Source organism: Centroberyx affinis, unplaced genomic scaffold (genome assembly GCF_046629955.1).
Source record: "Centroberyx affinis isolate AG114_WGS23_722 - 3 ecotype Tasmania unplaced genomic scaffold, CSIRO-AGI_Caff_v1 ptg002929l_1, whole genome shotgun sequence".
Taxonomy (NCBI): Eukaryota; Metazoa; Chordata; class Actinopteri; order Beryciformes; family Berycidae; genus Centroberyx; species Centroberyx affinis.
The window spans coordinates 170,622-196,432 of NW_027281048.1; the positions used below are offsets into that span (position 1 = coordinate 170,622).

Here is a 25,811-nt window from a genome sequence, read left to right on the forward strand (position 1 = left end):
AAAGCTTTTGTCCCCCATTTGAAGCAATTTTGTTGTCTGTCTCTCTTATAATTGGGGAGAAAACAGTGAGAAGTGGGAAACAAATCATAAGTCCTCTAATGCTAACTGTAACTGAATGAAAAAGTGAATTAAACTAATTCTCAAAGGGCAAAATGACATGCCATAAGACCCTGTTGGTTCCCAATGTTTGGTCCAAGAAACTATATGCATTAATCAAAGCTTAAGGAAAACTTTTAAACTCTTTTAAACTTCTGATTTTTAATGTTAGTTTGAACCCGTAACTGATAATGACTGGGAGGTTTCATTGTGATTCAGGAAGATGGTTTACTATTAGGGGGAGTCACTTTCACTGTTTGCACATCTCTCTGGTAAATGAGATCTCCATTATTCAAACAAGATTACGCAGGGTAAATATAGGTTTAATGAAATAAAATAGAAAATATAAGGATGCACTGAGCTGAAGCGGCCTTGATGTTAGAGAAGTGAGCTTGTGACAGGAAGGTTACTGTTCAAATCCCTGAGCTGAGCAGATCTAAGCGGGGAAAGTAATGACATGCCATTATCCCATTGTTTTGTGATATGACTTTAGACTGAGACTCTGCAATTTTCATATTCTCATGATACCTTCTCAAACTGTTCCTTTGCTGTTGCATTTTTAACAGTCACAGCTATCTTGTGTTGTATTCCTCAAGTTAATAAGTGTCCCCACCCTTCAAGTACAACTAATAAGTTAGTAAGTAATGCAGTATCAGTCACACCATGTTTCTCTATGGAGTTAGTGCTGTTTACCATCCTCCACCCTCCTTCCTCAGATCATAGCTGTGTTGGGGTAGAAGAGTATATCGCCTGTAACTATAATCCATCTAGACACAAATGTACAGAAAGGCAGAAACTACATCAGGCTACAAAAGTGACAAATTCACAGAAAAATTGTATATGTACATAATAACATCATTCTTTTCTCTTGAGAAACACTGCGTTTGCCTCAGCTTGAACTAAGATAACACTGAGACAGTTCATGTACACAATGTCATGACACTTTTAATAACTCATGTCACAATGTACATGTCAAGATAATGCACATGCTGGTCTAAGCTGGCCAATCACAGACACACTATCTCTCTATACATTGTATACATCTGTTGAAGACCACTATTCCTCTCTGCAGATCAATGATTTAGTCATTTTCATACTTAGACTCTTCAAGTGTGTGCCTATTATTAAACTACAACACATTGTTAAGATAAATAGTTTATCCCCAACAGCTGACTATAACATATGGTTCTGAAGTGCTGTGGCCAGTCGATATGAGAAGACAAGACTAGTTAGACCCATACAGACTTGATGCTGGCCCAGTGAACTGTGTAGACCTGGTTGTGAATGACACCTATCCACTGGATCTCTCAAATATCAGAATACATCCAGTAAGCATTCATTAAAACCTGGGTGTAGGTGACATCATTCACACAGAATCAAACATTCTAAATGTCTTTGATTCTGTTGACAACCAGAGGGAGAGTTTTTTGTAAAATTTCCACAATGCTGACAAGAGTCTGCCACAAATAACATGAAGCAACTGGTTTGTGAATACTGTTAAAGCACAGAGGTGAGTGTATACAGTACAGTATAAATACAGAAGTTCAAAACTGTCAATAGCACTTTTAGTTATTAAAATCAGAAGCTTGTCAGCATCTGTACAAACAACTACTGCACTCATCCCAATAACTTGAGTGGATCTTTACTTAATAAGTTAGGTAGTTAAGTTCAGTTTGTTTGCACTATGGCTTATACAGTATGTAGAATGAGAAAATGTCATTATGAGTATTAAGGTGCTGGCACTGTTGGCGTGTGTGTGTGTGTGTGTGTGTGTGTGTGTGTTATAACTTGGCTGTCTGAGTGTCAGCAGGGCCGGGCGACTGTGAGAACACTTTGGTCTGCAGGAAGTCAGAGACGAAGGGAGCGACGACCTCCGGACTGTTCAGGTGGACGTGATGATCGCCTGGTACTGTCACCACCGTGTGCTGAGAGAGAGAGAGAGAGAGAGAGAGAGAGAGAGAGAGAGAGAGAGAGAGAGAGAGAGAGAGAGAGAGAGGGAGAGAGAGGGAGAGAGATTGAATGAACACATCTTTAGTATTCTGTCGTCTCAAGTTTCTCTTTTCATTCTTCACCAAAGTTCACACATTCACTGTGTTTTAATGGATTGAGAAAGATCCTAAACAGAAACATCTAGCTGACACAGATCCTCTGTTCTCCTCCATCAGCTGCTTTTGACCAAGTGCCAGTATGTAGGTCAGTGTTGAGGTTCACAGTTATAAATATTTCTGCTGCCTCTGTGATGTTCAGCTTGTACTACAGAGCTACGTTTGCTTAGCTGGCATCTCTGCAGTTGTCTGTCTACCAGGCACAGCTACACATGCTAAAAAAAAACACACAAAAGCAAACATACACAGATATGAAGTGTACCTGCGTGTACACACACATATTTGTGTGTATGCACGTCCTTGCCACACACACACACACACACACACACAGGCTGAGAACACACTCACATTTCGGTCCCTATAGGCCTGGAGAAGTGCTGAGGTCAATTTCTTTTGCTGTTGTTCGGCAAATATTTTCTCAAAGCCTTCTTCTGCTCTGGAAAGACATAAAGACAGATGGTGTTCACATTTAGTATGGTGTGATGCATTGTGGTGTGGCGCTGTGTTTTACTGTACAGGTGCAGCATAGTAATGTGAGGAATGACTTACAGCACAACCAGCATGCAGGCTTGTATCCTCGACTGGAACTCCATGCTCTGCTCCAGGCTGATGCGCACTATGTTTTTCTGGAAACATGAATAGAAAACATACATGTTTGTATGGACTGAATACAACACTGAGAAATAATACGAGGTAAACAGAGATGACGATAACTTACTAGATTGATTCGAAAGTCTCTGGAGAATACAACTCCTGCAAAAGAGAAACACATTCAGGAGGAAAAGCAGACTGAGATTATTCAGTGAGTGAACTGTTTTTCCTAGAGGAGAGAGACATAAAAGCCGAGGAGAGCAGGGGGATTAAGAAGTACCTCCTTCAACTGGAGTCAGACCTCGCTCTAAAAGGATGTGCGCTGACTGTTCAGACAGAGTGGGGTTCGCAGCCAGCAACCTGCAAGAAACGAAATGCACTCTTCAGCCGACAGTCGTCTAAACAGAAATAAAGTTACTGGATGGCCGACAGTCTGAAGAGGCCGTCAGCTGGAATGCAGCAATACCTCTCGACGGCCTTCTCATAAGAGTAAACTCTCTCCTTCTTCTCTTCTGTCTTTTTTTCAAACTGCAGCAGCTCTTCCATCCCCTGCCTCATCACTTTGGGTATTTCTTTCTATGAGTGAAGAGAGAAACGATGAGGGGAACGAGTCAGAACTGTTCACAGGGGTGGCAAGCACTGCAGAACTCTGCAATATGATGAAGATACTTAAGGCATAATGCAATAATATTGCAATTCTGAACATTTTCCGCTACACTAGATTTTGTGATTAAACTCTTTGACATCTTGTGATTTATTAGTCCATGTTTCTTTCATTCGACTGCAGAAAGAAGCTCAACACAATCCCTCAGGGCAATACAATGTAAAAATCAATTACACTGATGAATAAAAGCAATGAATCCATTACGTTTTGAAATGTAACGCCTTTCAGAATGTCAAGCTAACTTAAAACAAATGTTCTCCATTTTCTACAACATGGGATCAAACATTGTCTGAATGTCTTCTATTTATGGCCTTTCAGTGTAAATAAATGTACTGATGTTTGGCATCAGCGTCTCGGGGGAAAGCATCACAATATTATGGTACAGCACTACTTTCCCTTTACAGCCCTGCAGTAATAAAAGGGGTGTAAAAACTGCTGTAGTACCGCATCTGTAGGTAAGAATCCGTAGGAGTCCAGCAGAACGACTGCATCCACCATCTCAGGATACAAAGCACTGAACTGTGGAGAACACAATGGGATGAAAAGGACCAAACTGTAATATCACCTGATAAAATAAAGGAAAAACTCTGTATATTGTGTTAATGCGTGATAAAAACGCATTTTATGTCACTGTTAAAACAATTACCATTCCAGCAATGTTACCACCTGAAAAAAACAGAGAGTGGACACATTAAAATAATATTCCACAAACATTATGATCACTCTAATTCTGCTGTAACACTGCATAGCCTGCCACTCACCCATACTGTGGCCTATGATGGAGAACTTGGTCCACTGGAGAGCTGTGGGAGTCATTTAATTTCACAAATCATCAAGCAGGCAGGTTCAATATCAAATCACTGAACATATCTGCTAGTGTCTGGTTATAAAGAGAAGACAAGCTGTGGTTTAACTGCCACAGAGAGAGAGAATTCACAAGTGATGACCAGCTGCTTTACACCTGGAGATTTAACCTTGTGTATAGACCTAGACCCTTATACTGTATATATATACCCTTATTCTTGAATTCACACACCGTCGATGACTCTGCGAACATCGGCCACATACGCAGGAAAGGAGTAGAAGACTCCAGGTGGACGATGAGACGACAGACCGTGACCTGCCAAGTCCACTGCCACATACCTACACTCTGTATGGAGGGAGAGAGAGAGAGAGAGAGAGAGAGACGTAAGGACAACGCTCAGACACATCTCAGTTTTGCTTATTAACCGTCACATTACTCTCTTAGAAAACACTTATCAATATTAAATTACCTTTGGGTAGCAGGGGGATGAGGGTCTTGAATGTACCGCAGTTGTCAGCCCAGCCGTGCAGGCAGAGCACCGGACGACCATGATCAGGACCCCAGACCTGACCTCTCATCTCTCCCCATGGAACTGGCACAATCAGCTCTGAAACTGCAGGTCAGAAGCAGTTATCAGACTGAACACCATGAAGAAGATCAACAATTCAACTGTCTTCTGTAAACCAGCTGTCAAATTCAACTGAGGAATTGGAATTGGTATTTGAAAAAAAAAAAAAAAAAAACCTACAGGAAACAGAATTGGAAGTGTATTGGAACTTCATTTAATTCAGTGGAATTCAGTGAAATCCCATGTTTTTTCTTACACTTACCTGAGATTCCACATAGTGTTATATATTATCAACACTGAATATCATAAAATGTTAAAGGGACCTTTCAGCTGGGATTTGATGCATAACATGTAATCATAATACATTCATTATGATTGAATGTATTTGACTTGTTTAACTGTCTTTTATTTGATTCCTAATGTTTGATCTATAATGTTTAGTAAGTCAGGACAACCTCTCTTGGAAGTGGAATTTCATGGAATCTAATAGAATTTGTTTCTTGTCACTCCAATTCAATTCCAGTTCTGTTTCCTTGAAGCTGGGTAAAGATTCCAATTCCAATTCCAACTCCAGGAACTGAACTGTTCAATTCAATTCATGAATGGCCCCAACACTGACAGACAGACAGGCTGACAGACAGACAGACAGACAGACAGACAGACAGAGATCTTACCTGCTTGTTTGATTGTACTGGATGTCGCCAACTGTCTGACGCCTTTCAAAGTTTGCATCATCCTGAAACCTCTGCGGGGCTGGACAGTCTGCTAAACAGCCACCGTAATCACGCAACGTGAATATGATGGACCTCAGAAAATAGTTTGATCGCAAAAAACAACAATGAAACTTGAAGACAAACAAAGATATTCTTCTAACCTTTGTCACTCCTGTTTTTCCGGGTATTGCCACGTGCTGTAACCTGAAGATGTCATTGGATGAGCTGATGTGTGGGGCTACAGTCTGGACCAATCGCCGAAAAAGGGGGCGGGCCTTACTTACCTCTCACCCAGTCATGATAGAACCTCCTTGACTTCGCCACTAGAGGGCTCAGGCCGTTTTGCTGTGGCCAGTGTTCCCAGCTGGAATGCAATGCGTTAACTAATGTTGTGTAACAGATGGGTCCGTGTTGGCTGAGTCACGGTTGAAACTGTTGTGAAATACCCGTGAAGCGCACACCTGTGACCACATGACAATTAAAATAATAATCCCCTAAAACCGAATATCAACACTCATACCCTTACAAGGGGTAAAAAAAATGGAGACACCACATGAAAAAGGACCTTAAATGTGATGTAACTAAAACAGTTACAAAAGCTACTTCGTAGGGAAGTCATTCAGTTGAATACCAATTATCAGCATGTGGCAGCTTTTATAGAGTCTGACAGTCACCACTTTTATAAATGTCAGTTTTCAATAAAGGCAACATAGAAAGCTAACAGTTCAAACAGAATGCATCAGTCACAAAAACTACGAAATGATTTAATGTTACAAAGGCAGCATTCTCAAAAGTCATAACATATGCCAAGCACTGACAAACTGCATTGGCAAAGAGGAACAATGGTCACAAGCTGAAGTGCAGTGACAGCGACTGATGGGAACTCAGTGGTAGTTGCTAAACACCACTAAACTAAGGCTTCAAACATCATTAGCACCTCGGTGACAGTCTGAACAAAAACTATGTTGTGAGCTTCACTGTAGTAACTGTGGCAGGGCTTCGATTTGAAATCGGCTTGAATCCAACTCCAACAGCTCATAACCTGGTGTAAGGCGCACAACACCCGAGTCGTCTTTCACCTGGTTTCTTTCCAGATGGGGTTCTATTTGGAGAAAGTTGTGCCTGTGTCAATGAAGACCTTAAATCCAAAGGGCAGCACTTCTAGGGTCTATGCAATATGTTGCTGCCTTATTAAACTGTCTGAATGTTTACATTTTAGGTGTCTGTCAGTGTTATTAACCTATGGTATGTTTCTCTTGTACTGTATCTATGTATCTGTATCTAATTGATTTGAGATAATAAAGTTTAAACTAAATTGAACTGATCTAGTGGGAGTCGCCAGGTCCGATGATTGCTCTGCTTGGTCGTATAATGGCCAAGAACTATGAGGCCATTATACAGGACCAGGTTGCTGAAGAACTTGGTGGTTTTATGAACACCAGGATGAAGCTGAACTCCCTCCATGGCTTCTGAAGCGTAGACTCCCTTCGTGAAGAATAATCCAGTATCCCACAACACACAGTTCAAGACAAGGAGGACCTACTCTAGTGCTTATTAGGCACTTGATCGTCATATATTGGTAGGTGTTTCCGTTATTTCCACCTCATGTATGTGTCACTTAGCAACCATGTTGTTTAGCTACTGTTCAAGAACTTTTATTGGCAGCAGAATAACATTTTACATTATTTAATTACTAGGCTATTGATTGAAAATCAGAGATTTGTTGAACATTTGCAACCTTTCTCTTATAATGCAATGGTGTGTTACTGCTGTTTTCTAAAAACTGCAGTTCAGTGGCTTATTGCTTAATATTACTCACCACCTTCCTTGACAAAAATATGCACCTCTAAAAAACTAAAGCATTCCACTCCATTGCAGGCGTGGCCACAGAGAATATATAAATGTGACCTTCAGACAAGTCACTAATGCGAATCAATATTTTGCTTTAGTTATTCTAACCATGAATACATTCCTTATTTTGTCCCAAGTTTTCAGCTCCTTTATACTATTGCTCTGCCTCAAACCAGCCCAACAAATGGTGTTATGGAATCTTATCGAAAGGTTGTATCTGACATTAGAGAGGACGGACGGGTTAAACTTAGAGGTGTGGTCAACATTTGAAGAGATGTGGGGTGAGAGAGAAAGAGTGATGGGTGGGTTTTAATGAATATGACATGATGGAGGGAGGGAGGGAGGGGGTATAAAAGTTAGCTTTGGGGACAGGTCAGGCCTTAAAGCAGCCTATAGCATAGGAGTTTGGTATTGTCACACAGGATATTTTACTGCTTTGCTGGTAGGTACTGACCTTTTGATTGTTTAGTAGTTTTATCTTTTTACTTGTATTGATGACTGAATTTGAGAAATAAAACGTAATAGTGGGCCCAAATGAAAACTGATTATAAGGTATTTAGGAATTCAGAATAATAAGATATCAGTCCACTATCTCCCATTTAGGATGCAGACATAACTACTAGAGAATGTTCTGCTGGGTAAAGTTGAAAGAAAGAAAGCCTTTTCAAAGTGTCATTGAGATAAAACAGACTATTCACTGCTGGGAGAAAAGCTTATTAGGAGCAGAGAGGAAAGGCAGATAACCTTTTCAAAGAGTCAAGTTAATTTAAATATGGACCATTGTCACTGTCCTTGATAAGGAAGATATCTATTTTGCTTCACTTGGACTGATATTATTGATACTGTACTCACTACCAATTACCATCTGACAAATTTAACAGCATCAAAATCAGCAGTGCATATTCAGAAACAGCCGTATGGATTCAGTTCTCACACATTCTGCAGCTCTACCTTGAGGTCCTCTCACCGCATTACAAACTCAGCGAGGGCAGCTAATGCGATGTTTCCGCCTTTTTCTAGTAATATTTTGCCCTCAGATGCGTGGCGCTTGGCTGCTGACTCACTGCTGTTCCCTGCTTCCCTTTAAACATCTCCCTCCTTAAACCATGGCATGCATTCAAAAGTTGCGGCCTGCCTCATGTATTACAAACTTGCAAAGGTCATATTGGGGAGGGTTAAATTTAGAATATGAAAAATCAAACATGAGAAACGGCATGCCGTGATCCCATTGTTTCACTTCAGTATCTTTGTTTTATATTCCTCAAATCAATGTTCTGTAATGTTAGTCGTATCTATCATGCTTTCTCCTCCTTCCTCAGATCATGGCCAACTATGACTTGGTGCTGAAGTGCTGGGGTCCGGTGGAGGCCGACTACACCGCACATGGAGGCCTGGTGTTGACCCGGTCAGTGGAATATGAGAAGACTGCTTTGACCAATACAGGCTGTTTTAATTGTGCATCATAGATTTCCACCCATATTGCTTTCACTTTGCTGCCTGTCTCTCTCTCTCTCCACACCTCCGACACCCTTACACCTCTCCCTCTTCACCTGTCCTCTCCTCTCCCTTCAGTTTATTCACAGAGCACCCTGACACCCAGAAGCTGTTCCCCAAGTTTACCGGCATAGCCCAGGGCGAGCTGGCCGGCAGCGCGGCCGTTTCAGCCCACGGCGCCACGGTCCTGAAGAAACTGGGCGAGCTGCTGAAGGCCAAAGGCGACCACGCTGCCATCCTCAAGCCGCTGGCCACCAGCCACGCCAACATACACAAGATTCCCATCAAAAACTTCAGGGTGAGGTTCATTTACTTGATCCTCACCTAAGCCTGAAGCATCTCAACCTTGCCGCAGTATATTCCTCATTTTGTCTTTCACTATTTGTCAATCTTCCTTTAATCTTACTTTCCCTCTTATCTAGTAGCTTTTCTTTGTATTTTCTTTGGAGTCTCTTGAAACGGCTGCATCCAAAGTTTATTCAAATACTACCTAAAGATGTCATGGCAACAGAGTTTATTCTTGGTGAGACCTAGGCCAGTGATGGTGTAAAAGGTGCAAAAGCAGATGGTATAATTTGCTCCTTTTCCTCTTCTCAGCTGATCACTGAGGTCATTGCGAAGGTGATGGGGGAGAAGGCGGGGCTTGATGCGGCCGGGCAGGACGCCCTGAGGAAGGTGATGGACGTTGTCATTGCTGATATGGAGGCCGCCTACAAAGAGCTGGGCTTCTCTGGTTAAACCTGTCAACACCCAAAAGTCACATAAATCATGCCAAAGTAGAAGTGGACAGACAACAGTCAGAAGAAATCCTATCAGCTGCAAGCATATCTATGAGAATTATAAGGTGTCAAATTGTATATAACTCTGCTCAGTAATAAACAAATTGCTCTGCTATTGCAATTATGGAAATTAAATACGATTCTTGTCTTTTTTTTTTTATCAGTTTAATGAAATTGGCATTGTTTAGCTTGCTTGGATGACAGGATTTAAACTTCAACTGTACACCAAAGTCAGATATCACCAATAAACCATCTGTTGAACTGCAGTGCTAGTCATCTCTCCAAGTGTCTTTTAATGACTTGGGTACATCATTTCATGAATACCCTGATACTAATGCTTTACACAGACAAAGACACACACACACACACACACACACACACACACACACACACACTGCTTGCTGATTACACTACAGGGAGTCTATTTTGGTAGTCTCCTACTCCTGTGTCCTCTGTACTAAATGACTAAGGTAATAGGGTTATAAATCAGTGTTGTTAAACTAATTGCTGGTCATTACGAATGATAAAGCATTAGAGAATGGATGTCTTTGCTAAAATGTGCAGTCTGAAGGCTAGTACAGCCCATTATTACTGACCCAATCACTTAAACAGTCCAGGAAGGCATCGGGTCATTACTAAAAATCTTGAACTCAAATCTGCACACACAAACAGATTCATGCACATACACAAGTACATCATAAAAACCCACTTCACTACTACACCCCAAGCACCGTCACCACCGACCCTCACACGTGTTTCTTTTGGACATCTCTCTTTCCGCCCTCTCGGCTCCACTCTGCTTCTGTCTTATCAATGTGGACGTGACTCTCCACAGCGCAGCATCTCTGGCAGGCCAGGCTGAGCTCACTCCCTCACCTCTAGCCCCCTCTGAGCCTTCGCATGGCCTCTATGAGTCCCGTGACACAACGTGACAATGGGAACATAAGTCTATTGAACCAAGGACCAAAGATTTTGGGGGGCCATCTTAGGCGATGTGGCACCCTGAATCTTCACCACCTTTTCACCACCTGTTCTTATACACATTCCTCAAGCCCTGTGACTCAGCATTTGTTCCATGTTGGACTTCCAACAATCCTAGTTGTCGGCATCCCAGTGAGAAGTGGTGCTCTGCTGCGGTCAGTGGTTGCGATTGGGTACGTGATGGTGGATAATTGCCATGATGATAACAAAACTATTATTAGGAAGTGTACGAGCAGACGGTGTCACCGGCTGGCCCACTGCTCAGTGAGGTCCAGGTTACTAATAATTGACATTTAAAGGTCAGGAGAGGTGGAAGATATTTGTCCACTCTGTGATAAACAATACATTCTTGTTTAAGGAGTGGCAGCCGATGGTCTTCAAGCATTTTGTGAAATACATTGCTTCCTTATCCTGGATGGCCTTTCTCAAATCATGTGGCAGTTTTGTTGTCATTTTTTGAATTCAATCTAGTTTCTGTAACCAGGTTCTCCACTGGTATTTTAACTGAGGGTATGCATCAGATACACATTGCCATTTCCAGGCATCTATACTGTACACCTGCCCATCAAACTATTAATTATTGACACATACAATATTTGAATCACTGGGGGCAACTGAATGCCTACTTCCTCAATCCCAAGTGTCTGCACACAACAAATGGTCAATCTCAAAGTTTTTTTTTATTGATCATAGCTGATACCAGTATGCAATATTTATATTTACCGAAAGGCTAATGAAATAACTCAAGTTAATTCAAATATTCAAAATGAATACAACTTTATTTACATGTATAAACATTACATATGCCTGTTAAAAGCGCCCCGTCAATAGCTCAAATGTTTGTGAACTGCATACTAACACACTGTAATGCAGAGTAGGTAATGAATGATGAGATGAGACTATATTATATACACTATACAAAACCCAAACACTCTGTAGCTGCGAATGAAGTTGTGATAATAGGTATCAACACTAAGTCCAATTAGATCCCACATGCCCCAACTATCCCAAGGTCAGCTGATTAATTATGCACAGAAACACTTCTGTCACAAATTTTAGCACAGCTTTCGACCCCTCCATTAGATAGCATTTTGTCAAACGTTATGATTCCTGGTTCTTGTCAGACAGCGGAGCGAACACATAGTTCAGTACTTGTGGTTTGATGTAAATTGTAAATTATGGTTATTTTTTGTGTTTGTCTTATGTGTTGGGAGTCAGAATTGGCCTGTTTCTGGTGAGTTCCCACTTGACGAGAGTAACAACATATTTTTATGGGCTTGAGTCCTAGTATAAGAAACTAAATTCCTGATCTGAGCTCCGTGCTGAAAATGTTGAAGAAATGTGTGTAAATAGTGATACTGACAAGCACTTTAGGGCAAAAAAGGACCAAGGCTACAGCTCCACAAAAACTGCAGCAGCTAAAAGCCAAAGCACAAACACAACAATGTCTTCAGCTGTACAGCAATTGCGAAAAAACACACTGCAATATCCCAGAAACAGAAAGCAGCAGGTTATTCATGGTGGAGAATGGACCAATGGAAATGACTGTACATGCAAGACAAGATGTCCTGCTAATGTATTATCAGTTTGGGAAACCTAGCTGTGGTGGGTCTGTGTGCTGTTGAGGTGGACCACTACAAATAAATCTATGTATGAGAAAGTCTGAGCACACACCACTTCAAACGTATGGGGCTTTACGAATTAATCAAAGCTCTGCTGGTCGATGTCTGAGGGCACGCTGCAGCGAGTCAAGTTGGACAGGTAGAGTGCAGTAGCCATGGGAACAAGGCCGGCCGCCACCTTCAGAACGGTCAACAGCCTCTCTGCCGCGTTGGTCACACCGTCTGGAGTCTGGAGAGGGAGAAAATTACACAAGACGCCTTTTAAGCATCAGAAAAACACACAAGAAAGTGATCCGGTGTCACATTGCCAGTTAACAACAAGTAGACCCAAATTAGAAGTTTGTAAGGTCAAGACGGACTCTGATTGTAGGAGGACTGGGTCGCTACATATTCACCTCTGGCATTTAGTCATTTATCAAGTAAAAATACAAAACATTTCCTTACAGCTTCACAAATGCTAAGATTTGCTGCTTTTCTCCATTTCATATCATTATACAATCAATACTTTATTTTTTTTGGCTGCTGTTCAGACTAAGTAAGAAATTTTAAGAATCACTTTGGGCTCTGGTAACTTGTGATGGGAATTTGTCATTATTGCTGACATTTATAGACTAAATGGTTAATCGAAATAACAATTGATAGATCGATCGATGAAACTAATATTTAGTTGCAGCCTTACTTGGGAAGAATTCATGATACATCTCACAAATCCTCATTCATATGCCTAGGTATGGGTGGTGGGGCACCCAGCCACCTATGCAAGATGCACCAGTAGCTCACTGGGTAGAACCTAGAACATGGCACTAACTCTGTCAAGGTTAGGGATTAGGGCTGGGTTAAAAAAAATTGATTTTCCGATTCAAATCGATCTTCATTTGAATTATCCGATATCGATTCATAAAATCCCAAGATCGATCTTTTAATATATGCTCAATATATGCCTGTAGAGTCTGTACTGTAGAGTTGCACAACTTGCACTATATTGTGTTGGCTGCTGTAGTTTGTTGGTCATGTTAAATAAAAAGTACATTAACGTAACTGCTTTGGGGTCAATTCTTAATGTAAACATTAATATTTTTAATAATGCAGGGTTAGGGTTAGGGTTGTACAATTTACAGCATTAGTTCTCTGAGAATCTCTTTCATATCCAAGCAAAATTTATATTGTAATATTGTAACTGAAATATCCCTAACCTAATTGATATTGAATCGAATCGAATCACATCGGAAATCGAATCGAGACCTTGTGAATCGGAATCAAATCGATTCGGGAAATCAGTGGCGATACCCAGCCCTATTAGGGATACACACACATGTCCACGCATTGGCATACGCTCGTTTTTGAAAGACGCTCCTCCACGGTTCTTTCTGAAAAGAGTTGACACTGACCTGATCCTCTGCACACAGCAGGGGGCAGTGCAGTGAGGCGGCCAGCTTTCTGACAGCGTCCAGCCGCTCTGCAGGGACTGAGGCATTACGAGCTGGAAGAGACAGATGCAGAGGGCAGGACAGGCAGTCAGACAGGGACACAGAAAAAGCTGAGCTAAGGGATAAAAAGCTGAGCTAAGGGATGGTCAATTCCCCACATGGTGAGAGGGACAACACAGATAAACTTTGGAAAATGATCCATGTTAGAACGTCTTTGCTAAATTTCATCCCATTTGCTCCGTCTTTTGTCCTCCATGTGCTGTGGAGAGTTGAGGATTGAAAATAGTAAAGCAAGCAAATATTTGGGGGATTCAACCCATTTCCATACCATTAGTGACCACGAAGCAGACTTTTCCAAGGAAATATCCAGGGTCCAAATACTTCAGGGAAGCTTCTGCTGACTGAAAACTACGGAAAAAACAAACAGTATGTGTCACCATCAACCACCATGAATTGAGAGTAGACTAGGTCTGGATAAAAAAAGTCAAACTCTCATATTAATTTCTTGGACTATATTTGGAGAGAGCTGCAACATGTGAACCATAGACACACACAGGCCGAAGCACTTTAGAGAAATCAATAGTCTCTTTCCACAACATGATGAAATATTAAATACTGTGATAACCAGAAATTAAAAAAATATAAATTTATGTGAAACTATGGCCAGGTTTCCAATCAATTATTGTTTGGTAACAAGATACAAAAAAGCCCTACACAAAAACAGAATTTTAATTTGGCCAGTTCTTGTTGGCAAATCGGTGGATGCCACGCTATTGAGTTCAGTGTTTCTCTGGATTAAGTGGTAAAATCACTGGTGAGGTGAATTTTACGCTCTTATGGGTGGTCCAAGAATAAACAAGTATAATTACTGTAGGTGCAAAGCATACAGCTATTGGAGCCCTGTTTAAAGAAACGAACAAACAAATAATATGAAATACAGTATATAGTTCACATTTTTATTCAGGTGGCCAGAGAAAACACACAGGTGAGGATCGTAAAAATTTAATATGTAAGGATTTTAAACTTACCTGAGCTCTGAGGTCAGGTGGATGATGAACACCACCAGGTCTATCCTTGGACGACTCTCCTCATTCTTCATTGGCAGTGGCAGACTCTTGGCAAGTCTCCTGATCGGTACAACAAACACACAACATGTCATGTTGAACAGGATTTATCAGAAGGGGCGAGAGGGGAGACGCGAGGGGAACTAAACCCTCTTGTTTTCCCAAAGTAAGTATTGCATCCTCTTTGTTAAGTCTAGATTTGAAGGGAAAGACGTTGGGTGACAATAATTTGTTCACCAAACGCCCCTTGTTAGATTGTGACAAATCATGCTCCAATTATTAGTGAATAAACTAGTTAAAAAGGGCATTAGAATAAGGTGTCAATGTTTTAAAAGCAGTCACTTAGTACAGGCTTGATTCAGAGCTAGATTATGCATGATAAACTAAAGGAAAATAACCAATGGCCGTGGGAGGTCTTTACCCTCTGAAAAAAGCAATGCTACATTCAAGCATAAGGTGGTGGGCGGTGTTTCCAGTTAAGTTGTGCGCATCCACTTGCATAGGCACTTCTTTGAGTTAACTTTCAGTCTGTACTCACACATTCACAGTGACAGCTGTCTCCTCCACCAACGAGTCTGCTAAACTCTGCTGGAACTGCTCTTCATTCTCCACCAGCTGGGAGACAAACATGACAAATCACCACAACTGAGACACTCCGTGCTATTCCACGCTGCAAAATACATATACTGCAATATGCTGGGATATATTTAAAAATGTACATAAACTGGCCCAATATGTATTTATATATATAGATGACATTTATTCAACATATATTTTAGACTACAGAAATACTACAGCAATACATTTTCTTCCTATGAGCTGTGGACAACATAATCTATATGCAAGTAAATCCAAAATGCATTTTCGCCACACAAAATGAAGTTATGCATATATATGTGTATATACCATCTACACATACAAATACGTTCATTTTCATTTCCATTTTTTAAACATATCTCAAATATATTCTCAAGTATATGTGAAATCATGTATTTTTGCGGTATCAGCTGCTTTGTTTTTAGCACCAACTCGGGCAACACACAGGCTTTGCTCTTTAGCCGACGTTAGCTAAAGCTATCAAAAATAAACTTACCAGTATATTCGCTGCGTTCAGACCAGGTAATTTACTAAAGGGCTTCAGTAACGACATGTTCACATAAACATAGAGACAAATACAGTCCACAGGCTCTCAATTTCAGAGATTTGGTGAACAACTCCACAGTGGAGTTAGCCCTTTCCTGGTTGTCATCTCATGTGTTGCTGCTGCGCGGTTCTTTTCCGAACGTGCGTCTGACGTCATGACGCTTATTTTTTTTTTCCTCCCAAACGTGGTTCTTTTCTGCCACCTACAGCCCACAATGTGTCTTGCAGCGCAGTCCACTGATATTTTACCATTTCAAAACACACCTCTGAACAAACTGCTATTATTTGATGTAATACTTTCACATAAATCTCTTTTTGCTTTCACGTCAACAGGGAGGACAGAATACAAAGCATGCTACAGAAAGTCTCTGCAGCTGGCATGGATTGCAATTCCTGCTCAATGACAATTCAGCAGGATGGGTGATTGTGGACATGAGTTCTTGATCCCAGGTCTGGTTGAAGGACTTTCTCTCCAACCACTGGACTACTCTGGTTCCCAAACATAAATGTATGTTTTCAATACTAGAAAACCCATTTGACAAAAATCAATGCATAAACAAAAGACAAAGGGAAAGAGACACATCTGTATAAGGAATCCCTTGCATTTGAGTGGAAGCAGAAAATTTTATTCACTTTATAGTAGATGGCACAGCAAAGTACAGATCCCCCCCACCCCACCCCAATACATCCAAGTTGTATCACAGCAAAAAGGACACAAGTCTGTTCACTGGGTCTCAACTTAAGTACCAGTACTTAAAAATGCATGTCATCTACATGCATTTACATGTCTGGAATTGAGTGGAAAGACTTGGATGACTTCTTCCAGGGGACAAGTATGTTTATTTTCAAAGTATGAGTTCATCACCACGTCTTGAATTTAAAGGCAGACTCAAGGATGTGTCGCAGATTTCCGGGGCAAACCTCCCACTCAAAATGAGACTGTTATGGTCTGAAGGCAGATAACAAAAACACAAACATCAAAAAGTGCCTTCAATCATTCACAACTCATTTCTGCGGACGTTATGCCACATCCACAAGTCTACCTTTAACCAATGTAAATAAATCCATAGCTACTTAACCTCATATGAAACAGACACCAGATTCCTAATGGAACGCAGGAAAAACAACAGTATTAACAACATTGAAGTTCATACTAATGATAAAAAAAAGAACAACACGTCCCTTAAGTGAAATAAAACAGACTTAAGGTAGGTCTTCCGTTTCTTCACTCCCCCATCCCTCATCGTTGTCCAATCAATTGTACATGAGATCGACAAGATGGCATAAAAAAAATTAAAGTACTGCTTCCTGGTCACTCAAGCCTTTCCTAGGTCTTTCCCATCCATTCACCACACTTGAAAGTCACTATCTTACATAGAAAACTGGCTCTGTGTGACCTTGACTGCCACCCTCGAGGCTGTTCCATTACCCCTATGTTCAGTCCCCCCCCCCCCCCCAATGTATATGCATGTCCCATTTTTAACATGAACACACATACAGTACTGACACACGCATCCACACCCGAACGCTCTCAGCTCTCCCTGCGCCGTTAACTAAACAATATATCCAAATCTGACTCTGGAGGCGTCCCCCCCCCCCTCATATCTCCCCCGACTCTCTCTCTTCGGAGCTGGAGCGTCTGTCCCGCTCGTACGACAAGGATCTCTCTCGCTCCCGGCCCCGGGCCGTCTCCGGGGAGGTGGACCTCTCCCTCTCCCTCTCCTCCCTGTCTGCGAACTCGGGCCTGTCTTCGCGCCGCGCCTCTCCTACTGCGCCCTCTCTCCATCTCTCCTGGGATGGGGAGCGCTCTCTTTCTCTTTCGGTGTGAGATGATCTGTCTCTGGAGGACCTGTGGGTGGGGTGGGTGGGGGTGGGGGGACACAATTGGCCATGAAAAGACAAAACTTTAGTAGGAAATCCAGTTCAGTCGTTCCAGCACGTTTTTCACGTGTTTCCAACATGGCTGTTTGTTGAACACGCATTACATCTTAGAACTAAAAAAAAGACCTGCCTGATAAAGAATAAAGTAGCTTTGGTTTCCCCTCAGTGGAAAAAATATTCTTGAGCTCACCAAATTCAGATAATAGCTGCCATTTTAAGTACAGCAGTTAAAATGAGAAGCATTTCAGAGAAACATGGAGCTAAGAACATCAAAGCTCCCCCCAGCGCTCAGAGCCATCTTGGCTGACAGCGTTAAATATATAATTTAACTTTCAGGTCTTGCCTTATTCTCTGTCATTTAGGCCCAATACAACATCTGAGGAAGGTAAAAACTTCTGACAGAAACAAACATTACTTGGCTATGGATCTGCAGGCTTTTTGTTTGTTGAAAAACAAACTGGTAGTAATAATTACGACTATTATAATAACAGGCTATAAATTACACTAGCCTTCAAGACAGCATTTAAATTAAATATAGAGTTGCGTTTAAATTGTCTAGGCATTGGCAGCTCCCTTTCAGTAAGCAGTGGCATGTATTCCACTGTGATCCCCAATGTAATTATCTAGTTGCCCAAGCAGAGAACTTCCAACTGTACGCTCATTTACAAGCACCTGTGTGAAGCTGATTGGCTTTTGCTTTTGTGTGTCAGGTGAATTTCTGGCTGAAGATGAAAAATTCAAATTTGAGCTAAAGCCTCTTTACCTCAATTCAAGCTGCCAAGAGTAAAGTTGCATCTATCTTGCTTTGGTTGCCTCCTTCCATTGTCTTTCCATGTATTCAGACCGCCTCTAAATTTGTTATTGTATGTGGTTTGGTGATTTAATGAGGTAAACTGGTCTCAAACAAGTGTGCCTGTTCCAAGATGTTTTCTGCACACAGGCCCGTGCCTTCAGCTACAGGACACCAACTAGACACCAACTAGACAGCGGTTGGACAAAAGCCTCACCTCTTCCTCTTGCTCCTGTGAGAGTGGGAGCGTGAGCGGTGCCTGTCCTTGTGTCGATGCTTCCTCTCTCTCTCCCGGTCCCGATCTCCACCCTCTTCTCTGGAACGAGACGAGCGGTGCCGTCTTGAACGATGGGAGGACGAACTGCCCCCGTCCCTAAGATGGACAGATACAGATAGATTCTAAGGTAAAAATGTGACAAATGGGTAGGTTGCAACAAAAAAGGGGCATAGGCCTGTTTCTTTCAGGTCCCCACATTGCCGTAATGGGATGTTTTAATGAGCTCCACAAGACTACATTTACATTAAAAAGCCTGTGTTATAAACCATTAAATTATGCCACATATACCACTAGTTTTAATTAAATGCTATAAGCATTAAATAAAGGCAATTTAGAGTGGGTCTGCCAGTGACCCTGCAAATGCAGGCAACCATCTGTCAAAACATCTTTCTCTGGGGAAACAGAGAGGAAACCTTTCACCTCAACAGCTTCTACCCAAGCTACACACTGCTGTATCACATCAGGTTTTTTACACTATTCCACTCTACACCTTTATGTCTATGTTCTATAATGCTCAAACTACTTAATTCGCTTCACTGTATTCATAATAAAATGTCCACTAAATCCCACTGGAACTGTAAGAACACTGTATGCCATGCTGTTATTGAATAATGTACACAGAAAATGTATGTAAATATGAAGGGTGGAATGTACACTCTGTGTCTATCGTATACCCAACACTGTCCCTTTGCACTGTATGCAAGGTTGTGTTGTACCATGCCTCGGTATGTTTTCTGAAACAGTAAGTTGTTAATACGTCTCTGCACCAATGCCACCAAGACGGATTCTGAATGTTTAAAGTGATTCTGAGCAAAGCAGGCCTACCTGTATCGGTCTCCGCTTCTAGATCTTGACCTGAGATGGGAACACAGACAAGAGCGTGTCAGTTGCAGTATCCCGATGACACAAACCTTGTCTTTGTACAAGATAACAATGTAAGTAAGGTTGTTTCTTACCTCCTTCGGTCCCTCTCCCTTTCTCGTTCTCTCTCCCATTCTCTCTCCCGTTCTCGCTCTCGTTCCCGCTCCCGTTCCCGCTCTCTCTCTCGTTCCCGCTCCAACTCCCACTCTCTCTCTCTTTCCTCCTCTCGGTCGCGTTCCTCTCGTCTTCTCATTCGCATCCTTTCTTGTTTCTCAACAACTGCTTTCTGGGTGCAAAAAAATGTAAAACATAACTGAAAAATGTAAAACATAACTGAAACCATAACTGAAAAAGTTACCAAAAAATGACCATCTATGTTCAGAACAAATGGCTCTGTACTTTTGTACAAAAAACGCTTTCAGACATAACCACAGTATGTTTCACAAAGTGGATAGAAACAAGTCTTAGATTTAGACTGTGTAGCTTCTCATGGATCTTGTTGATCAATAATCATATCAATTAGAGCAGCATGTTAGTTCAAATATACCACTTACCCTTAGTCTGTCAAGCTTCTCTCGGATTTCGATGAAGCCAAGGTGCAGTTTGCCCCCAAAGTGGTCGGCCAGCCGGCGATCATTGTCGTGGAGACCCAAGTAGGCGGAGCACACCTCACACACTCTTAGTTTTTGTTGCTGGAAACTGGAGGCTGGCATGGAGTTCCTGTACACATCCTGTAAGAATGCAGATGGTAGCACTAAGATCCAGGCACACATTAAATATGAGTATGAACTAAGGGTAGAGGATATCTTGCTGCTTCAGGTTCAAGGCACTCTGTTAACTCCAAATACACAGTCAGAGAAGGAGATTTAGTTCCCTATCTGATTTCTGTCACTTTCCATATCAAGAGGCGATTCTGTATGCTTACTTTGAAATGCCTTTGGTTACCTGCATCAGGGAAGTATTCGTATGGTAAAACGTAGCTTACCATCACATTTACTCACACAATGTGAACATGAGGCATTGGTGTAGATTCAACCTCGTTAGTAAACCACACATAAAGCCTTTATTCACAGAATTTGAATACCTCTAGTCTGGTAAGTAAGATGTAAGTGAAACTGTTCTAACATAATAAACATCTCATAACATGACGCAATCTCTTACCTCTGCCTCTTTCTTCATGGCCCGGGTCTTTTCCACCTTTTCCAGTACTTGCTGGGCCTCGTCCACGTTCCCCTCGCCCCCCAACTGCTCGGCCCGGGCCAGCAGCTTCCCAATCTCCTCGTTCAGCTCATGGACACGCTCAGCCTTATCGCAACAGAGAGAAACAGAGATAAAATAGGTGAAAAAAAAAGTAAACAAAGACAATAAATGCTTTTCTTTGCTCTACGTCAGATCCTTGACATTCAGCTTCTGTGGTTTTAGCAGTTTGCCCAAGAGATTAGCTACTCTCTACGATAAATGAAGACCCGATACTAATCCCACTAACAACGTGAACAGTGAGTCGCTCACCTTTGCAGCGACTTCAGCGCTGATCTCATCCTGTGTCTCAGCCAGTCTCTTCTTGGCCAGCTCGGTCCTGCGGTCACAGTCAGCAATGAAAGACTGAAGGTGCTCAGCAGCCTGCAACAAAACAAGAGGGATGAGTGGGTGTCTATACCTATGTGTGGGAAACCTCACACCCTCGTATTTCCCACAGGCAAGTATGTTACTATTATGACATTCCTGTACATGTGTGTGGCTGAGTGAGTGGCTCCAGTGAAATCATAGAGAGACAACAAATAAATATATCAAATGAGGTATACATGGTTGTGCGTGTGTGGATGACAATACCATAACTCACATCCAGCTCAAAGAAGTACTCCTGCTGCTTTGAGGCAATCTCGTAGTCCGCTCTGAGGGCCAGGTCATGGACTTTCACACACTCTCCCAGGTCCATTCTCTGCAGGAATCAGAATGACATCAATGCATTACTTTTACATGCTGACTGAAACTTGATTATTTACCAAATCCCAGCATATAACGGCTGAACCACTGGCTTGACAAGAAAACATTAGTCCAGTTATCAGACAGCATGTCAACATGAGCAGAACAGCATACTTGCTTTTGAAACGATACATTAGTTTCCATCTAACCACCCACTGATCACTCTAGCCTTGAACCTGTAAACTGATCTAGCGGTGTTCACTTTTTGGCTTATGGGCTGTGAAAACAAATGGATGTCCATTTGTGGTCCCCTCAAGCAATGACTTTTACTTTCCCTTGTGAGGATGTTTCACTCAATTATTGATGAAAGCCTAGAGGCTTCATTATTTCACCAGCCTTGACATTTGTCCTGTGATCGAGCCCATAAATTCCATAAAGTAAAATGCCATCCTGCTCTGGTCCAATTTCATCTGCATCACATCAAGACCTGTAAGTTTGATTTATGCATGTCCTTTGCATTACCCAATCACATCTAAAATATTTGTTGACATATACAGACAGAGACACTAAGACAAACATACAATGGCTGTAAGTACACTTATTCCAGTGGTGTGTGTGTGTGTTGGAAACGGGACACTCACGGTGCCTGACAGTATGTCGTGAGGACAAGAATCCAAAAGGTGACTCTTGCAGACCCGCTCATCTGTGAATTTGATTCTCTGCCGCATGGTGTCTCCTTTAAAGAGAAAGCACAGAAAAGCAGACATACACGGGTTAGTACATAACTGTATTATCTACGATAACTTCGCCAGTGTGCCAAGCCCCTAATCAAAACATACCAAGTGATTCTGGAGCATATTTGCAATGAATGAGTCACTCATCTGTTCCAGTAAAGCCTAAGGTTAGCTGCTCGTATAGAGTCGTACAAAATGACAACATCTGGTGGTGAGAAACTGGGCCATGAACAAAATAACAGGATTATAACTGTAACTAAGTAAAACAATAAAATGCATCAAGATCGTTCTAGACCTGCAAGTGATGTTCACTACAAGTTAAACACCTTTACCAAGTTCACTTCAACTCAAAGACAACAGGTAGCTAGCCGGCGGCTGCTAGCCGGCTAGGTTAGCAAAGCATGCCTCACTGGCACTATCTGGCTCGTTAGCTTGTTGGCTAATAAGCCTAGCCCGCTAACAGCAACACAAACTCTTGATTTTGTCAGACAGCGATCTCAAACACAGTCTGTCATTAGCCCGACTCACCATCTCTCCCTGTCCCCATTAGCTGGTCCAGCATCGCTCGCATTTGCGCCTGGGCCGACATGTTTCTGGGTGTTTATGTTAGTCACTCCACGCCGACAGTCTCCACACATGCAGCCTCCACCGCAGGCCTCGGTGACGGCTCCTCCAGCACCACGGACAACTTTTCCCGAAGAGAGGAAGCCCAAGTTCCCTTGAAACAACAAACTGGCTGTATACAGTACTATTTTACTGGTTATTACACCACATAATCTGCTATATATGGCTATATAACGTGGATGGCACCGGGTAGGTTGAGCAAGTCTAACGTCAATTTGAAAACTGCTGGAGTCCCTCCTGTTCCTCTGAACTAGAGCTGGTCGTGTGACGAGTTGAGAAAGCGGTGACTGAATGTAGACGGGGTGTTTTGTTAGCTAACTAGATTTGTATCGAAAGAAATCGCCAGTTCTTCTGTAACTGTAAGATCGACCATAGCATCTAGCTGTATTTCTAGCCGGTCAGCTAGAAGTTGGCAAGTTTATTCAACGTCCTTTCTTCCCTCTCGACTTCCTATCTCTCCGTGCGCGCCGCCGCGGAGTCGCGCTCTCCGCCTCGAGGAAGTGCTGCAGTCCTCGCGCGCTGGTCGGCTGGATGATTGGCAGATCAACGTCATACGCCTCATTTATCCAAGTATTATGAATAATTCTTTTTGAAATATAAAATAAAACACATGATAATATGTGATCTAAAATATCTATTTTTAATCAGAATTGAGTCAGTGAAGTAGAGCTGTCAGATATGTCTTAGACGGACGACGCTGAAACAGTGTTGAGTGTGCACTACATGGTCGATACACGAAGTTTATGAACCATAAATATATTAAGTCTTTGAATTATTTATTATTTTTGTGGTTGTTTTTTTTCGTCCGAGAACAAGACACGCCCATAAAGTCATCCCAGTCCCAGCTGTCCCACCCCTACCACAAACTGGAAAAAATGGCGACGGCGATACTGCGGCTCTCTCGGCAGTTTGCTAACAAAAATGTAGGAATAATGAGCCGTAACACCGGCTTGAAAACATCAAACCTATCTAAGGCGACTCCTTGCCGAACTGCAGTGTCAACAACATCGGGAGCAATCCTGCCGAAACCGGATAAAGTAAGTATTTTTGCCTGGAAAACCTGACGAGCATAAAATGATATTGACAACGTAGGCGGGACTTGGGTCAAAATTGACAGCAGCTGTGGCGAATAGAAAAGCAGGAAACGTGTTCGAACGTTCAAGTCAGCCAATGAACCGGTGTTTATTTTACGCAAAGGTACTTTCAGGAAGTACTCATATTTTGTCTGTTCTGTGGAAAGTCTGTATATAATGGAAGTGTCGCATATATTGGAATATAAACACTGAAGCCTTGTTTGTTTAATAGTAATACAATTTGAACTTGCCACTATACACAATACTGTGCAGTGTTAAGGCAAGAAAGGTCGGTTACGACTGCCGTTAAAGGAAAAGGAATGCCACAGCAAAACTATCTCTTAGGAAATATATTGATACCATAGGAGATACAAATGTGCCATAAAGGCCACTACTGTTGATATAAACTGACCATTTAGTACCACAGACACAGTATAAGTCTTTTGCAATATTATTTGGGTCGAGTGTCGAGTTAACAATATTGTGCCCCTGTTTTAAAAGGACAGTCTAGCCTCCAGTTTACCTGATGTTGGGCAGTTCAGTCTAGTTAGCACAGTTAATAGAACAGAACAGAAAATCCCCCTTAAAGCCGAAGACAAGAGCCAAATCATTAATCTCCAATGTCATTTAAAGAAATGTAGTCCTGTTTGTATGAGCAGTTTGATCATTATTAGACTGACTCTGTGATTGAAATGAGCTTCACTTCATAATTGATGCTCACAGATCTGAACCTGAAAAAGCATGGAATGTATGTTGTGTAGGCTACTGTCCACAAAGTTATTCTCCCATTCAATGTCATTTTTGAGCAGCTCCAGGCTTTGTTCATGATTTAAGAGATTAGGCTCTTGTTTCTTGTTTTGGGAGGCGATTGTCCATGTTTACAAATCTAAACTGAGCTGTCCTAGAGCAGAATAATATCTCGAACCCTTTAAACTGAACTGGAGATAAATTCATGGTAAGTAACTAACCAGTTCCTTGTTGTCTCCCCCCTTCAATCAACCCTGATTGCTGAATGTTGATGTCACTTATGTTTTCCAGACGTCATTCGGTCTTATCCGCATGACCATAGTGGTGGTGCCTTTCCTGTATGTGGGAACTCTGATCAGCAAAAACTTTGCTGCTCTCTTGGAGGAGCATGACATCTTTGTGCCAGAAGATGACGATGATGACGACTGAGCTAACGCCAGTAAACAAATGGTAAAGTCAAAGTGTACAGCGGCCACACCTTATTTCACCTTTAAACATAATCTAAACGGACCTTTTACTCACTATGTTATCTGAGTGTGAAGGGTGTGCCAGCTGCACTTAAGAAGTAAATCAACCAAAAAGATGCAGTTTTTGGCAGTTTGCATTGATGACAGTTGATAACAAATGACAGTTCAAAAAAGCTTTATTTCCTTCCACAGGGTGCTTTGCAATAATGACTGAAAGCATGCCAGCCAGTACAAGGAAGACGGAAAGAGCACTGTGACTTCCAGATCCATCCCTGTATCTGCCTCCATCCACCTCCCTCCTCCTATCTTCTCCCTTTGAGCTCATTTGCTCTAAAATATTTTAAAAAGAGATTTCATATCATATTCATGTGAGGCTATCAAGGCTACCAGTCATGCCTTCACTCTTGTTTGCATGTTTTTTGTCTTACAACTCAATAAATTAAGTCGATACACATGGAAAAAACACTTGTTAGTTTTCTTTCTTTGGTATTCTTGTTTAATCTCAACAGAGGCAGTGGATGCATAGTGGTT

At 41.8% G+C, this 25,811-nt stretch overlaps 5 protein-coding genes across 7 annotated transcripts; 2 read left to right on the top strand and 3 right to left on the bottom strand.

Moving 5' to 3' along the window:
- Window positions 1–967: 967 nt before the first annotated feature.
- LOC139658573 (serine hydrolase-like protein) lies at window positions 968–5,722 on the bottom strand. 2 transcript variants are annotated; one of them, XM_071536701.1, is made up of 13 exons: window positions 5,704–5,722; window positions 5,504–5,594; window positions 4,731–4,874; window positions 4,493–4,606; window positions 4,218–4,259; window positions 4,103–4,122; window positions 3,901–3,975; window positions 3,259–3,368; window positions 3,073–3,152; window positions 2,920–2,954; window positions 2,751–2,827; window positions 2,550–2,637; window positions 968–2,021 (listed from the first exon to the last, which is right to left on the bottom strand). In XM_071536701.1, exons 2-13 carry the CDS (start codon window positions 5,562–5,564, stop codon window positions 1,878–1,880), a joined length of 990 nt encoding a protein of 329 aa, XP_071392802.1. In that variant the 5' UTR covers window positions 5,565–5,594; window positions 5,704–5,722; the 3' UTR covers window positions 968–1,877. The 2 variants fall into 2 exon arrangements, with proteins under 2 accessions (XP_071392802.1, XP_071392803.1); XM_071536702.1 differs by having other exon boundaries at window positions 4,471–4,606; window positions 5,504–5,719.
- A 1,289-nt stretch (window positions 5,723–7,011) lies between these two features.
- Window positions 7,012–9,625, top strand: mb (myoglobin). Its single transcript, XM_071536689.1, has 4 exons — window positions 7,012–7,121; window positions 8,713–8,798; window positions 8,966–9,185; window positions 9,485–9,625. Exons 2-4 carry the CDS (start codon window positions 8,716–8,718, stop codon window positions 9,623–9,625), a joined length of 444 nt encoding a protein of 147 aa, XP_071392790.1. The 5' UTR covers window positions 7,012–7,121; window positions 8,713–8,715.
- Window positions 9,626–11,426: 1,801 nt separating this feature from the next.
- On the bottom strand, window positions 11,427–16,005 carry pane1 (proliferation associated nuclear element). Its single transcript, XM_071536704.1, has 6 exons — window positions 15,854–16,005; window positions 15,299–15,375; window positions 14,725–14,823; window positions 14,025–14,104; window positions 13,658–13,749; window positions 11,427–12,498 (listed from the first exon to the last, which is right to left on the bottom strand). Exons 1-6 carry the CDS (start codon window positions 15,908–15,910, stop codon window positions 12,349–12,351), a joined length of 555 nt encoding a protein of 184 aa, XP_071392805.1. The 5' UTR covers window positions 15,911–16,005; the 3' UTR covers window positions 11,427–12,348.
- Window positions 16,006–17,502: 1,497 nt separating this feature from the next.
- LOC139658557 (putative RNA-binding protein Luc7-like 1) lies at window positions 17,503–23,496 on the bottom strand. 2 transcript variants are annotated; one of them, XM_071536683.1, is made up of 10 exons: window positions 22,898–23,496; window positions 22,277–22,371; window positions 21,553–21,651; window positions 21,222–21,332; window positions 20,874–21,017; window positions 20,267–20,443; window positions 19,808–19,998; window positions 19,677–19,706; window positions 18,792–18,947; window positions 17,503–17,737 (listed from the first exon to the last, which is right to left on the bottom strand). In XM_071536683.1, the coding sequence occupies exons 1-10, from the start codon at window positions 22,956–22,958 to the stop codon at window positions 17,503–17,505; spliced, it is 1,299 nt and encodes a 432-aa protein (XP_071392784.1). In that variant the 5' UTR covers window positions 22,959–23,496. The 2 variants fall into 2 exon arrangements, with proteins under 2 accessions (XP_071392784.1, XP_071392783.1); XM_071536682.1 differs by having other exon boundaries at window positions 17,503–17,752; window positions 22,898–23,491.
- A 342-nt stretch (window positions 23,497–23,838) lies between these two features.
- Window positions 23,839–25,727, top strand: smdt1b (single-pass membrane protein with aspartate-rich tail 1b). Its single transcript, XM_071536684.1, has 3 exons — window positions 23,839–24,030; window positions 25,105–25,263; window positions 25,473–25,727. Exons 1-2 carry the CDS (start codon window positions 23,869–23,871, stop codon window positions 25,240–25,242), a joined length of 300 nt encoding a protein of 99 aa, XP_071392785.1. The 5' UTR covers window positions 23,839–23,868; the 3' UTR covers window positions 25,243–25,263; window positions 25,473–25,727.
- Window positions 25,728–25,811: the final 84 nt, after the last annotated feature.